The sequence below is a fragment of the Rattus rattus genome, chromosome X, assembly GCF_011064425.1.
Source record: "Rattus rattus isolate New Zealand chromosome X, Rrattus_CSIRO_v1, whole genome shotgun sequence".
NCBI classification, from domain to species: domain Eukaryota; kingdom Metazoa; phylum Chordata; class Mammalia; order Rodentia; family Muridae; genus Rattus; species Rattus rattus.
The window spans coordinates 53,002,200-53,020,604 of record NC_046172.1 but is presented as its reverse complement, the minus strand read 5'-3'; the positions used below and the strand labels follow the sequence as shown (position 1 = coordinate 53,020,604).

The following is an 18,405-nucleotide window of genomic DNA, read 5'->3' as shown; positions in this document are numbered from 1 at the left end:
GATAAGTGAGTAATAGCTCTAATATTTTTTTTTAAAGCTTTCACTTTGAATATGATGCAAAAAAAAACTCAAAGAGGTTATTTTATGGTTATTATTACCAACACAGAAATGACAATAACCCAATGAAGCATTAAAGCTTGTCAGCTCATGTTGATGGTAGTTCTTTCGTCTGACCTTCTTTGTATTCTCCTTTCAAGAGAACGCGTTAACCTCTGCATAACCTTCTTTTTAGCATCCATGTTCTATGCCTCAGAGAACCTCTTTTTCCCTCTGCCTTGCATATATGCCAGTGTGGCACATTTAGCATAACATCAGGTCAAACTTGGTGGTTCTAGGTAAGCCCGGCTCAGTCATTACTGTGGTATTGCTCAGCATGCACACAAATCTATGTACACTGTCCAGGTCTCTACAATGTACCACATTGGGGGATTAATACTAACTTCGAGGCCAGAGGGATACCAGTCTACAAAACTGAATTCTGTGCTAGGTCTTCATGGTGGCAGTGGCAACATCGATATCTTTGAGAACTATATCACCATGGCACAATAGGGAATAAATCATATACTTACTATGGGGAGAGTCACATTCCTCCACCTGGTTGGCCAGCTTATAACCACCACTGATGATCCCAGCTACAAAAACCTGCTTATGATAGGCTTTCTCAGCTTAGATGGTAGGGGCATATGTAGCCAGAAGGAAGTATATTCGAGGGTAGGGTGTCAGGTTCATCTGAAATTCTGTCAGATAAATTTTCAGGGCCCCATCAAATCTGAGGAAAGTAGATGAGAAACACACCCGGCCTGGGAAAATATGCTAAGATTAGTGAAAGGGCAAGTGTAGGTTGAGACCTACTATTGATGTTCCTAAACAGGTGTCATATAGGATGTCCTCATTTGTTTCTAGGCATGAAGATATAATCAGACTTATAGGGTGGGGTGGGTTGGTGAGTATGGAAATTGTAGGGCTCAACAATGGCGGTAGAACCCTAGGGGCTAGGTAAATAGAGAAGCTCAGTTCTCTGTAATAAATACAGAACCACTCCATTAGCAGGGGTCTGATCCTATGGTCAGTTTTGTGGAAAACAAAGAATCCCTGAAGACCTGTGCATATGCTACCCAGCTTGAGAATTTGGTTCAAGACAAAGTCAATATTCTCTTTCCAATAGTGTAGTAGCCACTGGCACAGTTAGTCAAAGCATTTTTCTTGCCTGTGATGAGCTGCTAAGGGTAGAGGAGCTATGGGTAGGGGCACCAGTAAATGTATCAAGAATCAGGAGTTCTAGGCCTACAATCAAAATGCCCTGGACATGCCTTCCAGTGTCTGGTTCAACAAAGAAAAGCATGACAGGAGTCATTTCTCCTACCAGTTGTCTGCATTTACATATAATAACAGCTGACAATTGTTGCAGGTAATTAGAGCTAATTAGCAGGCATGGTGATATGGACAGCAACCTGCCAGCAGAGATAAGATTTATACATGGTAGCTAGAGGTTAGAAAGCCAGGGTGACAGAAGTAGACACTGGATCCCACTTATCATCTCCAACAAGGTAAAAGTTAGTGTAAGTAACACAATCAACTGTTGAATCTCTTATATTCACTGTACGGATTACTAGAACATGTTAACTTTTAAACATAATTATTTCAGAAATTAATTTATAATAGACTGTAATATGGAAATATTTCTAAATAAGAAATGAAGGGATTATAAAAATAGCAATGGATTATCACTCTATAAAACAACTGAGTGAATCAGAAATGACTATTTAGGAAGGCATTTTTCTCACCTCAAAGCAATGCTATCTATGTTTGCTTAATTATTTTTATTTTCACAAAATATAAATGAGACATGCTAAAGTTATTCAGAAATGTAGCTTAATAATGCTTACATTTACTGAACATTTATGGGTAAGGAAATGTTTCAAAAATTTCTCAATTATTTTCTTGGCAAATATCCCACACAGTCATATGGAATATTTGGAGCTACTCTTCATTTCATAGATGAGAGAAATTGAGGTTCACAGAGATTAAACAGTTCACTGGAGTTCATAAAATCATTAAATATTAGAAATGGCACTTGGAATTAGATACTTTGCAACAGCACTCAATCATGCTTTCCTGTACAGATTGTGCAAGAAACAAATTTTATTTGGAGGCCAATAGCTTTTATGTTACATGTACTAAATATTTTGGGATGTGAGTTTTCTTAATTAAAAATAAATTCCATTTCATATGTCAACCACTTATTTTCATTTAGCATATTAGAAATCTGATCAAAGTGTTTTTTTTTCATTCTGTTAATCTTGTAAAAGAAATTGACTACAAACTGACATAGCCCAGGAAAACAAAGATGATGTCAGAGAAAAGAAACAATGAACTACAATGTCACACTTTGTTATCCATAACAATTACCAGTTAATCTCTTCACTTTGAGACAGCAGCAAAGTGAAAAATCTAAAGATGGGAGGAAACGTGGCTTGCATTTGCACAGCAGCAAGGTAACATATTTATAAATCAACACAGTACTGATTTTGGTGATGTTTCCTTGAAATTTAGAGATGTTGATTTAAGAAACTGACCTTAACATTCCTAGTTTTTCAGTTACAGATCACTATGGAAATTTATGTTCATCCCTTGTTATTAGGTAAGCTGCACATATGGAATCTCAGCTTACTGGTTTTAAGTCAGACAATTTTCAGTTATAAGAAAAGTCTGTTAATTCACTAGAAGTATCTATATTACAGTGTATCTATACTTTAAAAGGTTAACCTTTATTCAATGAAAACATTCTCCTTTATTCACTGAAAATTAATAGAAGTGATGTTCATCCTCTCATTCTGATTTTATTTACATAATTTCTATTCTGTGTCCTCTGTGAGCCAAACTCGCCTCCATGATCAAGCAGGTAGTTATAAAGACCGACTTGGGTAAGTAAAAAGTTCTGCTATGAAATGAATAACGACAATTATCTCAGAATCTCAAGAGAATTACAATATGATCCCCCTCCCTATCCAAAATTTATATGATGCCAGCTGTTATTTGATATCCGTTTATTATTACAGTAGACCTTTATATGATTTTGCATGAGTACAATAGTAATTTATATAAAAGTTTATAGCACTGGAAGAACAAATGCCATGGGGGTGGAAAGGGTATCAATGGATGTGTGTCTATTTAAGGATAAGCAAGTAAATTTTTGGTGCAGAAGAATATTTCACTGCTACAATGACTAGAGATACTGGCAAAGTGACGCCATAATTGAGATATACTCGGTGCTTTGGATATATGTGATGATGATATAATTAAAAATGCAAAAATGGTACATTGATCGTATGTATTTAGAGGAAAATCAAACCATGTTCAATCTAGAGTCTCTACTTCTCAGACCTGACCATGGTATAATACGAACTTGTGCAGTTCTCTATGCCTAACATCTGTTAGGCACTCAACGTAAAGCAGTAAATAAAAATTACATGATCATATGTTAGAGTATACTCACAGTCAGATTTTAAGAATTATTTTAATATTGTCTGGCAAAAGTAGAAAATTAAACATTGAATATATACCAATTTTTTCTCTCCACATATCTACAAAATTTAACTTGCAGTTTTTTGTCCCATGCCTTCTAACTACATCACAGGAAGAAAAGTAATAAATAGCAATGAAATGTCAATTGATTGATGGAAATAGGCCAAGAGAGGACTGAATAATAAATTTCTTAGTAAGAAAGTTTATTTCATCTATAATGGCAGACATGAAGGTTCTGTCAAGTATCAGCATCTGATTAACATAATGCCACAAAGAACAATTTTTATATGAACGAATTTGTATATACAATAATAGAATCATAGAAATAGGGTATGATGTAAAAGATAATAGTCATTTTATATTATGCTGGAATCCATAAAATGTGAATTTGTACTTAAGGTTTATAGAACACAAAAATTATGAAGAAATTAGTAAATGGCGATGTTTTAGCAGAAGATATAAATTTATTTTCTGTATATATTAGAGGCATTAAAACAAGACTTTCTTTGTTAAAATTGCATATAATTTATATATATGTATATTTATATTATTCAATTATTCAAAAAGAAACGAGTTGGGCATATGGCACATGCCTTTAATCTCAGTACAAATGCAGAGGTGGCAGATTCTCAGGGGTTCCCAGGCCAGGCTCATCACATGTAAGTTCCAAAGGCCATAAACAGAGTAGCACAGGAAGACATAAACAAACTCCCCAAGAAAAGAGTGAAACGTATTTCAATTTATAAGCATTACGCTTCTTTTTTATTTTTCTTGTGGAATGTAGTAGGAAATAAATAATGCTGAGAATTTTTGAAAAGCTGATATAAAGTACGTAAATAATTCAAAGACAAATGATTTTAGTATTCTTTACCATTACCACATATGAGAATTCCTTTTTATCACTTCTACAGAACACAAGTAACAGAATATAATTAATATTCTTGATTGCTTTAACATTTATTATTACCTATGAAAATTGCAAAGTAAAGTTACATTTCTATTTTGAGGTATATTCTTTCAAATTAATATAACTATCACCCTAATGTCATTATAATCTTGCCTATACCAAAGGATTCACATCATATTGTAAAATGTGATCATTCATGTTTGTTTATAGCCCAGTTAAATAGAAAACTGTAAACTACCTAGGTGTCCATCAACTAGTAAACAGATAGTGAGAATAGGGTATACTTATACATACTGGATTATTATTTATACGCTGGATTATTATTCATATGTTAAGAAAAGATGAAGAGTAAAATTCTAGGTAAATGGATGGACTAAAATACAACCATCCTTGATGGAGGTAATATATACCCAAGAGAAAATGTCTTAGGGTTTTTTAAAAGCTTTAGTATATAGTTCAACTATAATAACTACAGAAGTTATGAATTATTAATAGTCCAGCAGCAGGAGGAGCACTGTCAAGAAAGGGGAAATAGAATACACCCACTACAAAGAGGTTATGGGAAAAGTAGAATGAGGCAATTAAATGAAGAGTAGGCTAGGAGAGTAGGATAAGAGAAAATACAGGGAAAGGCAATTTGTGGCCCTTTGAAAGTCATTTAAAAGCAACTACTTTAGAAAGATTTCCTAAAATATATTATTATATGAACGCACTTAAATGGAGGCACCATATAATAGGAGATACAATGCTTCATTTATTAGTCATCTCATGCTACCAAGTAGAACACTCCATGCCAGCAATGGGTTATATGATGTTGAGTTGTTTACTAGAGGTTCCATACACTACTCAAACATTATAGACTATTGTCAATACTACTGATTACCCTCTATAGCGTGGAGTGTTATGTCCTTGTTACTGAAGACAGTGTCATCCAACATGGAAATATTTAGCTGTGCCCAACTAGAAGCTTACTCCTATCGATTTGAGTTTATGGTGTTAGAGGACAATTTCAATACAATTACCAGATAGAGGTAATCATCAATAACTCATCCACAATCCCCTGGCAAATTACCTAAACAACCACAGAATCATTGTTGCACACGACCCAAAATGCAAATGGGAATAACAACCACCGATAGATTAGATTTAAAAGACATTCATTTTATGGAAAAAAAAAAAAAAAAAAAAAAAAAAAAAAAAAAAAAAAAAAAAAAAAAAAAAAAAAAAAAAAAAAAAAAAAAAAAAAAAAAAAAAAAAAAAAAAAAAAAAAAAAAAAAAAAAAAAAAAAAAAAAAAAAAAAAAAAAAAAAAAAAAAAAAAAAAAAAAAAAAAAAAAAAAAAAAAAAAAAAAAAAAAAAAAAAAAAAAAAAAAAAAAAAACAAAATAAAAGATCGTTAATGAGAATAAGAATCCATAGACTAGATAGGATCATGATTTAGGTGAAATCCTACAACATTATTATATTTAATAGTAAAAACCCTTATGGTCCATCATACTGCAGAGTGGGTGCTTCACAAATCACTTCAGAGAAGCTTCTTTTTGTAATAGATGGTAGTTAATAGATAGATCCACAACTGGATATTGTGAATGAAACAGTTAGTTGGAACAGTCAGTCCTAAATGGAATAAGGAAATAGTGTCTTCCAAAAACAACAGGACTAGTGTGCATGTGAACTAGAGATTGTGGAATCAAGTGGAAGGCCTACACATATTCAAGTCACACAAAAGCTTAGCAATGAAAAGACATAGCCACAAATTCCCAGCACTGATCAAAAAGCTACTTGCAATTGATACCTGCTGGAAAGGGGAAAATGTGTTTGTTTGTTTGTTTGTTTGTTTGTTTAACAAGGAGGTGTCACTTGTACCAATCACATCTAAGGTAGGCCACATACCAGGAATAAGTTGGCTAACAAGCAAAAAATAGACTCAATTTTTGGCTTATGAGTATTCTGTTTGATTCATATTTTTGTATCACTGAGTGTTTGTTTTTATAGTTACTTGTAATTAAGAAAAGAAAGAATGAAATGGAGATATAGGAAGAGTAGGAGGGAATCAGAAAGAATTTGAGAAAGGGCAGAAAATGACTAAAAATATATTATGTAAAAGAGCACTTTGATTAACATATTAAAAACCATAACTATTCCTTAAAATGAAAATTATATTAAACATCTCATGTGGTTTCCTTTATTGTGTATGTAAATGGCTTATTTTCTTGACTATAAGGAAAAATTAAAGTGTTTTGTAGCATTGTCCAGAAATAAAAGAAATTTGAAAACAATATTGATGAAATATGGGGTCTATACTATCTCCTTACCTTGTTTTCTTGGAGTAAAACCTTGAGGCTAAACTAGAGGAAGAAAATAGAATATAGATTGGGTGATGGTGAAACTCATCATGTCATATAATATATGGTAGTGGGAAATGAGGACATTTTACAATCCACTACAGCTTTCAAATTGTCACAGAATAAAAGTTTTCTTTAAAAACAACATTAAAATAAATTCAAGATGTGAGTCTATACACTAATAGCTGAGCCATCTCTCCAGTCAGCTATACCCTTTATCTGAAATATACACTTGGGCATGTAGGATTAACAACTAATATATGATTTGAGTTAAGGCTCAACCATGGGCTAGATAGAACCCCTACCCAGTACTTTTTGGGTAAGCATCAATATGAGACTAGAAATGCCAAGAACCCAGGAAAAATCCAAATGCTACTGGTCTCCTAAAGGAATATAACAATAAAATGACTCTGTATGGCATTGTTCTATATTTATAAATTTGTTCCCGGTTCAGCCATCATCAGAGAAGTTTCCTCCAGTAGTAGAGGAGACAAACAGAGATATCTACAGCAAAATAAAAACATGCATAGAGAGGAGATTTTGGAATACTAGTTCTAAAAGGAGTTCTCCATCAAGTTTCAATCACCGTCTGACCCAAGAACCTATGAAAGAAAATGAAGAGAAAAAAGAGCTTAGAGGGGATACAGGATGTCAAGAATCTAGACCTCTAGAAACAAATAGAGCTGATATGACCATGAACTCAGAGTCTATGACTCATGCCCAGTACCTGCATGCGTCTACATCAACAGGGTCACAGGGCTGAAAGAAGTGGACATGTGGACCCACTCCTAATCCAGAAGCTATTTACAACTGATAGCAACTTGCAAATAGTTTTTATAAAATATATTCCGATTATGGCCCCCCCCTTACTCCTCCTAGTTCCTCGACATCTCTTCTCCCATCCAGATCCATGCCTTTTTTGTCTCCCATAAGATAACCAACATGTGTCTAAGGAATAATAATAAAATGCAGTAAAATAAAACAAAGGAGTCTCAATGGTAAAGCAAACCACTTTTAAGGATAGGCAACATGCCTATCAGTAGATGGCCAAGAAAAATGAAGTCAACCCAATTTTTGGAGGTTCCTTGTCTCATATTGTTGAGGAATTTTAAAATTTTATTTTACATTGCTGGTCCTTTGTGCATATGTGCATATGTGTGTGTATGTGTGTGTGTGTATATATATATATATATATATATATATATATATATATATATATGTGTGTGTGTGTGTGTGTAAAACGTGATATATTATATACTATATATTATGTTTTATGTATATATTATGGCTTTCTTTTTAAAAGGAATTCCTGTATGTGTGCATAAGTGTGTGTGTTACATCTGTATGCACTTCATTTTCCAATTCTTTCACAATTGTTCTTGCTTAGTTTTGTAATTTCACTTGCTTTATTTTGTCGCACTTATTATTATTCCTCAGATATGTCATATCTAATGGAGACAGAAAGGTGGACTAGATGGGAGGGGAGACAGAGAGGAACTGGGAGGAGCAAGGGGAGGGGAAACATGATCAGTAAACATTGTATGAAAAAAAGCCTGTCTCAAATCAAATCCTGCTGGCTACCACCCAAACAAACAAAATATCAGAAAACACGAAATAGTACCTCATTTATTTTCCCTAATTCATATTACTAACAGGCAGTAGCCAAGAACAATTTAGCTCCTTTCTTTTCTGTTTTAAATCCTCATGAGTCTTGAAACCTCTTTGTCATAGACAAAACTATAGAGACAAATACCTAGTTAGCAAATTGACTCCCTTTATTATATATTTTAGACAAGTAATAAAGGTGTTGTTATTTAACTATATATCTATTTTAAAAAAAAAGTTTGTGAAGTACCAAAGAATCTTTGAAAGCGATAGTGTTACAGTTTAAAATGGCACAGTTACTTCAAATACTTAACTCGACAAAATTCTCTGTGCAGCTTAAACTTGGTACTTTCTAATTATAACTATAATGTTAACTGTAGACTCATAATCCTTTCAAAATGAAGGAATCAGACACAAAACTGAGAAAGAGATATGGTGATCATACTGCAATTAGGAAATTTTACTTACAGTTCTATTTTTCTATGCATTAGCTGTGGCAGTGTTCTACTTGGGTTTCCCTTTGTATATCTGTATAGCTTTTTAGAAGCCTTTCGAACTCAGAAACATCACAATCATTTAAAGTGTGATTATTATGGAAAACTCAATGGAAGTAAAATGATCAAAATCTGGTGCACTACTATTGCTTATCCTCAGATATATAACATCTATGAAAATTTGTTGTGGGACCTGGGGAAAAAGGAAATTTTTTTAGTGCTGTGACAGAACATGAGTGGCAGAATAAATTTGCAGATATACAGAATTATATTAGAAATTGCCCAATCTGCTCATCAGAGAGTTGAGTGGAATCCTACTGATAATAGTACATTATTGGTAATTTTTTGATCCTGGAAATGGAAACCAAATAAAAAAATAAAAAAAAATTCACTTTGTAGAATTTGTTTCTATTCTTGAAAATATTTCCTCTGTTTTGTATTTTGAATTTTAGGACTAATTTCCATCTTGTTGTCCTAACTAAATACTAGCATTAACACAAGTCCCCACCACTGTTGTAATTTTTTAAGAACTTTTATGAGAAGTATTTTTCCCCCCCTTGTCTTCTTACCATTTCTGTGACTGCACTGTAAACTTGTTAAGGGCATGATCTTTAAAATATTTGCTATTCCATAGTAAAAACTTAATAAATTCCATTAAATATTGAAATAACACAAGGCGTAAATAATGCTGTAGACTATCAAACACTTTCCTGTGGAAACATGATGAGAAATTGTTACTATAAGTCTGAGAATCTCTCCAGGGAGAGGCTGGTTGTAGCATCTTCTGTTTCTCAGGCTGCTTTGTGGCAGTCTTTATAGCCTTAGAGATTTATTAAGGGTGCATTATTCTTTATATGCATGTTGAGCTTTTAATTTTAGCTTTGCATTCTTGGTGCTTTTTGTGCTACTTTTACCCCAGAGTCAAATTTGAAGTCTTACATGTTTTGCCAGATAAAATAAATGTTACTTCTATTAAACTAACTTTATATTTATTCAAATTTCAGCACTCCTAAGTTTTGGACTATGTTTATTTTTGGTAATACAACTAAGATATAAAAATAAAAATGCTTTAACTACTAACGCTTTAACATCTAAGGCATATCTTACTTTCAAGGAGGTGACTTCTAACATACCAGGCAGGCCTGCTACTTTGAGCATTATTTGCTTATTCTCGTTAAAACTTCGCTGGTTATATACTAATGGTCTAATAAACTTGAAACAGGAAGTGCTTTGGAGGTAAGATAGCTAATTATTACCCTAGAGATTTGCAATTTTACAATATAGCTAGACTTTATAATAGGAAATAGACCCATCTATTGTCTTATGGTATTTCTCATTTTTTATACTATTGCTTCAACATCAGCCACAGATGGATTACAAGTATATGGATAGTTTCCTTAAGTGAGCTAGAAGACTTTTTTTAAAAAGTTTCTTTTAACATTTTATTAACAAGAACAAAGTAATCTTATTCATTAAGAAGAATATAATTTAAAATCATAGCATACAGCAATAGGGGAAAAAATAAACCAAGTTTCTCAGTGTTTTCAAATCCTGGAATGTTACTCTTTGATATTCTGGACAATTAATCTATATTCTTATAGGTATTAGAATTTTTCAAATTTTAAAAATGATAAATGAAAAGTTGGTTTATTTTGGAGATGGTATTTTAAATTACTTTTTAATGATTATTCCTTTTAGGATGTTATATAGAAGGCTAAATTAGACTTACTAGGAGCCAATAGAAATAGGTACAGAAAAGGGTCAGAGGCACATTTCTTATAATAACATTTGAAAATAAACAATGGGTAAGTAACTATAAGCAACAAGAGCAGGCTAATAAAATGAGTGTTACTAGACTGTCAAAGATTCATTTCTGGATGTTGCACAAACATGGCCATTGGCATTTCTCTCTTCTAATGTAAATTACAATGCTATATAAAGTATTGTACCTATTTATTGATTTTGAAAACACTTAGTTTATACTGTTTTCAAAACATACACTTATATAATGCTTTTTGTTTAAAATGTCAACAATTCCTTTTTCAGTGTTAATGATAAATGACTAAAAATAAATTGATTTAGATTTTTCTCACTTCCAGTTTACTTTTTTATGTAGTTTTTAAAAATAGAATTTGAAAATTTTCTCCCTTCCACTATGCCTAAATATTTGACATGCTCTTTAGCGAAATTATCTAAAGTGAATAAAATAACCATAAATAAATTATAATCAATGGTTATAATATCCATTTATCATCAGAATCAAAAGATTTTATAAATTGATTATTGTTTTATATGTATCAATATTTTCTTCCAAAAAATCAAAGTAGTAGACAGCAATGCAAATGAATTTTAAAATGATAGGCAATATTTATACTTGAAAATATTGATATTATTCACTAAATCACTACTGTCCATGATATACTCAGTGATTAAAATGTGATTTTCTCTGATGGGAAACTGCGATATTATAAGTTATATACCCCTGCAATCAGTACACATTAAATGTAATCAGGAGTAATTTCATCTGGAAAAGACTAATCCATGTTGTTATTAGAACTTCAGTTAATTTTACCCTGATTGTGTTTAGAATATTATCTTATTGGCATAAATAGGACATATTTATTAAAGAAGGTGAATTGAATTGAGAACATTGTCATCTTTTTTCCCCTCCATCTTTATTAACTTGGATATTTCTTATTTTTATTTCAATTGTTATTCCCTTTCCCTGTTTCCTGGACAACATCCCCCTAACCCTCCCCCTCCCCTTCTCTATGGGTGTTCCTCTCCCCAACAATCACGTTCACTGGGGATTCAGTTTTGGCAGGACCAAGGGCTTCCCCTTCCACTGGTGCTCTTACTAGGATATTCATTGCTACCTATGAGGTTGGAGCCCAGGGTCAGTCCATGTATAATCTTTGGGTAGTGGCTTAGTCCCTGGAAGCTCTGGTTGGTTGGCATGAACATTGTCATCTTAATTGTTGTGGAATAATACAAATTAAGCAACAGCAAATACTCACTTTTAATAATTGTGTGATCTAATAATGTTAATTTCAAATAACTATTTACCATTAGGTCCACAGTAGTTTTTGGTACAAAAAGAGACTATGGGTACAAAGAATTTAAAATTTGAGCAAAGGATTACATTTCTAAAATGTTTTGAATTACTACATTACATTTAAATTATGTGTTAAAATGATCTGTATTCACTGAAACACTTTAAGAATTCATATGCTATTATATAATTTGCTTGAAGTTACAGTCAAAATTTAATCTCAATTCTTCTGCAAATAAAATATTGTAGTTTATTCCTAATTCTTCCATTTGAAATCAGTTTCTATTGAATAATGCAGTGTTAAGTTAATAATACATACCTTGCTCCTTAATAAACCATACTATCTTTTGCATTGCAAAAAGATAGGTAACAACACACACCTGGTCAAATATTTCATGCAGAAATATTAGCTGTCCATGTGAAGAAGAACTGTACAATGAAATCTTTCGTTTGAAAGCATGAGAACCAGAGAAAAATGTAAAGCTCTGCCCCCCTCTCTTTTTCTCTGTGTGTGTGTGTGTGTATGTGTGTGTGTGTGTGTGTTCATATACCTGTGTGTGTGTTCATATGCCTGTGTGTGTTCATATGCCTGTGTGTGTTCATATGCCTGTGTGTGTGTTTGTGTGTGTGTGTGTGTGTGTGTGTGTGTGTGTATGTGTGTGTATGACTAGAATATAGTGAATGTTGAAATACGGTGTCTTTCGGGTATGCCAGTTCAATACCAGTGGCTAAACTTTCCCTTTGCTATAAACAACTGTACTTCACTATGGACTATCTGATAACTTGAGAGTATTGGTAATACTTTTTTTTTTCATTTGCAGCAAAATAACTCTAAATTTTTAGGGTCGTGATCCCTTTAAGAATTTTCATTCCTAACTGAAACATTGTCTAAATCCATGAGGTTTTTAACCCTAAATTATCCATATACTATTTATTATTAATCCTTAGAACTCCTCAGAGTAAGTTTGTGTAATGAAAGGATGGGAACCAAATAGTGAGGCATTTGTGGCTGTGCAAAATAGATTTTAGCATTTGGATTTTTAAATCAAAATATCTATGCATTTTGTGTGTTTTTAAAGCATGTTCCATGCATATTACACAAGAAACAATGAACATTTTTGTATTCTGTTTGTATAAAGATACATATGCAAGTGTACAACATTTTTATTATGGAAGTTAGAAATCCTTTTGTTGGAGAAAATGAGACTGATCAATTATTCGTCCTATGTTTTTATGTGCTGAGCCAGACATGTGAAATAAACAGTGAAAATATGCACTGTAAAATGAGGAATGGTAATCAATTTTTAATTATTCACTTTTAAGGACATTACTAGTTTATTCATTTGTGCCCAAATAATCCTCAAGTTTTTAAATTGACATTTGCTTTTTAATGCATGTGAGATGTTTGTGTAATTTATAAGTTAAAATAGATTTGTAACAAATGGAAAGTAAATTTATTTTTTCCACATATAATTAAACGGTATTTTGTGTGCCTTAACTGTCACCATCAGTGCTGAATTGGTGATGTTTTATACACACATCATCATACCCAGTTTACATTTATTTTAAAGGAGTTTTAGACTCATGAGATATTAAAAGTCATGTATTTACACCTTTTGATGTAACAATCACTTGTACATCTAAAACTAGTTTCTTAAAACATGTTTTATGCCAAGAAATAAAGATAGCAATGACGTTTTAAGTCTATTTTTACAATACTATTATTTTATTATATATTATTGTATTCTATTTCAAACCTCTCTTCTCTCACTGCTTATGTTGAGCACTGTACTAGGAGATGCACTTGTATTTTAAGGTACTTAGTACACTTCAGTCACAGGGTCATTGAAATTGTAATTTTGCTTCCTTGGAGCCTGCCTACATATACTACACAGGTGGTTCATTATTGTATCAGAAAGCATATTAGAATAAACTTCATCATTTTCAATTTATGCTTTTTCTTATGCTTAAGTATTTTCCAAGTGTATTCCATATTACACAGTGGTTTGGAAAGAGAATGAAAGACCACTTAGAATTTGTCTTTATATGATTTTTTTTTTGCCAGAAAAGAACAACTGCACATACTGTAGGAGCTGAGTATCGAGTTGCCTAGAGAGCACAATACCACCATGGTTACAGGATGAATGGAAGGTTACCTCTGTGTCCTGGAGACATAGATGTGATCATAAAATCACCAAAAAAAAGACAGGACAATGGGCAATTTTTAGTATTCATTTAATCTGAGGATTTTTGTATTTCATTCATTTGGTTATGTGGAAACACGTAGCACCCAACATGTAGCACTGATCTGCACAGAAAAATGATATATGGCTGTTCAGGACTCTTCTGTGAAACAGGGGCAGTGACCTGGCACTTGCCTCACATTTGTGACTCAGAAGCTTGGATTCTTTCATTGCACTTGAATATCTGTTCAGTTGCAATTGCTTCGGAAACCCTATCCCTATTTGAATGTATCGCTAACCCTTTTTCCACTCTATCCCCTTTAATTTTCTTTAATACCACTTATAGTTACTTAAATTTTATATATGGGTTCATAATATGCATAAATATCAAAATATATTATTCCTTTAGATTTCATTCTATTCCTAACACTTAGTCTAGTTCCTGAATACTCAATATCTGTGGATATACTTATTGACAAATTCTGTCATTAATACAGTTCTCCTTTCCTGTTCTATATTGATATGTATGATGACAGCCACAGTTTTCAAAGCAAATTTTATTTGACCAATAAAAAGTGATCAGTGAAGCAGAATTTTGAATAGCATTTCAAACACTCAAACTAGGAAGTTATGCAGATTAATGTATGTGTAGCTGTCAGTTATTCCACACCTGTCCAATAGACAGAACAGCAGCATGATCCTCATTCCTTTTTCATGTCTTTAAACTAAATAGCTCTTTAACTGGCAGCTTAAGGTATATGCTGGCATTGGAAACATGTCACGTTCATTTCATGTAAGAACTAATGTTTGTTATAGTGAAGACTCTTTTTAATACCACGATTTTCATCTAAACACTAATACAATTGTTTATATAGGAGCAATCAGCTATGGTTATAGGTAAATAGCATGCATTATTTATCATATTTATCATGTAGCTAAATATTACCATTTTCATAATATAATATTGAAATATTTATCACTGGAAGTATATGCTTGAAACAAAGAAGAAAAATCTTAAACATGGTAGCTACACAAAAGCAAAGATGCAGAGTTGTCAGATGACTATCATAGAAAATGAATGACAGAAGAATTCAGAACTCTGATGATAGTATTGATATATGCAGCTTCGTAGTGCTCAGATATGTGACTTCTGTTCTTAAGTATACTACATACTTATGATCGAAGCTTAGAAGTATATATTTGGAATTTTAAATTATATAAAATGTTAATAAAATTTTACCACACTGACTTTAATATCTTTGAGGAATAAATTTGGCTTATTTTTATATTGAATACTTATAAATTAGTCTATTATGGATTCAACTTTTTTAATATATACAGAAAGTGGAATATCTTGGCCTTCTTTGCTGAATTATATATACAGAAAGTGGAATGTCTTAGCTTTCTCTGCTGAGTTTTCAGAGGTCACCCATAGTGCTATCATGGTTTCTCCATACAGATTGCTGATTTTCTTTTCTTTTATTTCATTTTAGTCAAAGGAATTGTATCAAGGATGTGGTGCTCTGGTGCCAATTTAGCACAATCTTTTCCTTCAGTTCTACAATCTTGCTGCAGAAGAGAGAATTAAAGTAGCCAGAAATTCCAAACCTACTCCTTGAACTCTCTTCGAACAAAACATGGAAATTTATAATAGGTAATAAGAGGATAATAAGACAATATTTTAATTAGTAAGTTCCCCCAATTTAGTCCTCCCCTTCTGCATTCATAGTTTTGGCACACTTATAAATATTTCCTGTGTTTATTTTAAGAAAGTATTAACTTTTCAATGAAATCTTAATTATCAAAAAAATTCTTTGTAATATAAGGAATGTCAAAATCATAAGTAAAGTCATCGGGTGATACCTTAGACTGGACATTTGCCATCATTTTCTTCTAGCACCAAACTTACTTTACTCTTTTCTATTCTATTTAGTTTTAGTCCCAGATACTAAAAGGATTTTCTTAGGAAATGAGAGTAGGTTTTTATAGTTAAATATTTGCATTAGCCTTCAAATTGCCCATTAAAAAGTAGAATGAGGAAAGTATACAGGAAAATTCTTCAAATTGAGAAATCTGACTCCCTTATATTCTGAATATCTTTTAGTTATACTAAATTGAGTTTTCAAACTTAATAGTTGTATAATTTCTCTAGGTAAAGAAAAAACACACACGTTCACAAAGAAACACTTGAAATCTTATAAGAGCTATATTGTAGCTGATCTAATATTCTTCTTAAAGTCATTTCACAATTTTTTGATATATTTACATTTCAAAAAGACCAAGATCCTCTAAAGCTGTTGTTTTGCATATGTGGTTGTCTCTATCATACTGTTAATAATATACTACATTTTCTTTGAATATTCTGTTTTGGACTCATGGAAACAAATAGCATTTTCTATGTATACTAAACAATTTTACATGATGAAGAAAATACCCCAGCCCTTAATAGGAACACATTGTCAAGCATCTAGTTTTCCAAAGTTAGTATAATTTCATGATAGATTATTATGATTTTCAATACATCAAAATAGATCTTTTTATACAGCACTTTTAAGCTTTAATTTCAGTTCAAATATTCATTCTGACTTAAACAAATTACTGATATAAAATTTCTACTGGCAATACAAAAAATGATGACTGTACTAGGTTTTCTTGTATTTAACAATACTAAAGAACAGAATAAACAATTCTTCCACTCAAAGATTACTGACAAATGCAGTTTAGAATAAAATCACGTCTTAAAAATTCTGTCCCAAATACACATTTTGCTTTCTTAGCTCAATTTTATTTCCTTAAAATACTTGGCATTTTTATTTTACTAATCCACTGATGTGAGCAAACTCTTATTACTTGCCCAATAAACACTTTTGTTTGCAAACTAGCTGTGAAATGGCTCTCAAATGACAAGGAATTTTATATATTCTCACGAAAAACAAAAACCGAAACCCAAAGAATTTCAAAACTATTACTATGTCCTAAGCAGTAAGCCAAGGATATGTTCAACGTCAGAACTTGTATTTATTTTTGTCAAAGTTAATCTTGTTAACAAAATAAAAAAAAGAGTTCTGATTTAATGCACTTGTCAAAACAAACATCTCTGTTGGAATATCTAAACTGTTGAAGATATCTACAGAGACTAGTTATTAAAAAAAAACCTGTTTCTTAAAATCAAAAGAATCCTGAATGGATAGGGAACATAATAAAAAGTAACCCTATTAGGAAAAATAGTTCCCTTTTAATTAGCAAAACATATGTGTGATTACAATGTTCTTTCATAGACTTAGAAGCGAATGTTTCTTCAAGACCCTGATTGGCTGCACACAAATTCACATTATTGTGATACTTCCTATTTAGCATGAAATGAGAGTTTTATAGACTAAGTTAATCTAGGTTAAAGCTTTCACTTACATAACCAAAAACTCCTACCGTGCTCTAGAATCTTCTATATTGTCATCACCCATCATCTCCAAATCTCGTGCGCGCTTCTCACAAGCTTCTTTGAGCAAATTTCCTTCTGGAACGGCTTTAGGAGTGTCTTCATTTGCTTGAAGATGTACTATCACGTTTTGTTGGTGCCAATTCTGAAGGACTCTTTGATGGGTAGGGGCTGGTCCTGGCACTGGCGTCAGTATATCGTGGTGGACAGGACTATTGCTTTTCTTCAGTCCGTTTCTGTCCCGTGAGTGGTTCTTCAACCTGCCCTGCACCGGGGTCCCTCTATGCTCATATCCTTCCTGCTGAAGGCAGCTTCCAGTGTTAGGGGATCCTTGAGAAGGATGACTAAACCATCTCCAGCGCAGCCTCAGGATCTGTTTCACATCAAACTCTTTCTTGCCGGACACTGACATTGTTGCCCGAGAAAAGACAAAAGCCTTCTCTAACAGAAAGGAAATGGAGCCTTTGTTATCTCTTGTTTCTCTCTGCCTCTTGTGTAGAACTAACAAAAGCACAAGTGCTGAGAGAGCGAGCAGTTTTTCTTGCTTTCTCTCCCCTCCCCCTCTGCCTGTGAATACTTCCAGCTTAGCTGAAGCCAGAAAGCTGCCGCTAACAGCGTAGGTGGGAACCCATACTGACAGGATGATGAGGTCAGACCTTAAACAAGTAAATCAGCTTAGCACAGGAAAGCAGCTACCACAAACACACTCCAGCTGCTAGATATGCAAACTCACAACCCTCACTCCTGAACTAGTAAACATCTAACCCTGCTTCTTTGGTGCCAAAATGCATAGCTGTCACTTAAACTCAGGCATGTGAGTAAAAGCAAACTGTATAAAGTCACTTCTACACACCCTTCTCC

General features: G+C 32.8%; 1 protein-coding gene across 2 annotated transcripts in view; it reads right to left on the bottom strand.

Annotated features, from left to right (window-relative positions):
- Klhl4 (kelch like family member 4) overlaps positions 1-18,201 on the bottom strand; it is an 81,840-nt gene extending 63,639 nt beyond the window's left edge. For both annotated transcript variants that reach the window (XM_032890268.1, XM_032890269.1), the window contains exon 1: positions 17,535-18,201. In XM_032890268.1, coding sequence (XP_032746159.1) covers positions 17,535-17,956 — 422 coding nt within the window. In that variant the 5' untranslated portion in view covers positions 17,957-18,201. The remainder of the gene's footprint in view (positions 1-17,534) is intronic.
- Between the last annotated feature and the right edge of the window lie 204 nt (positions 18,202-18,405).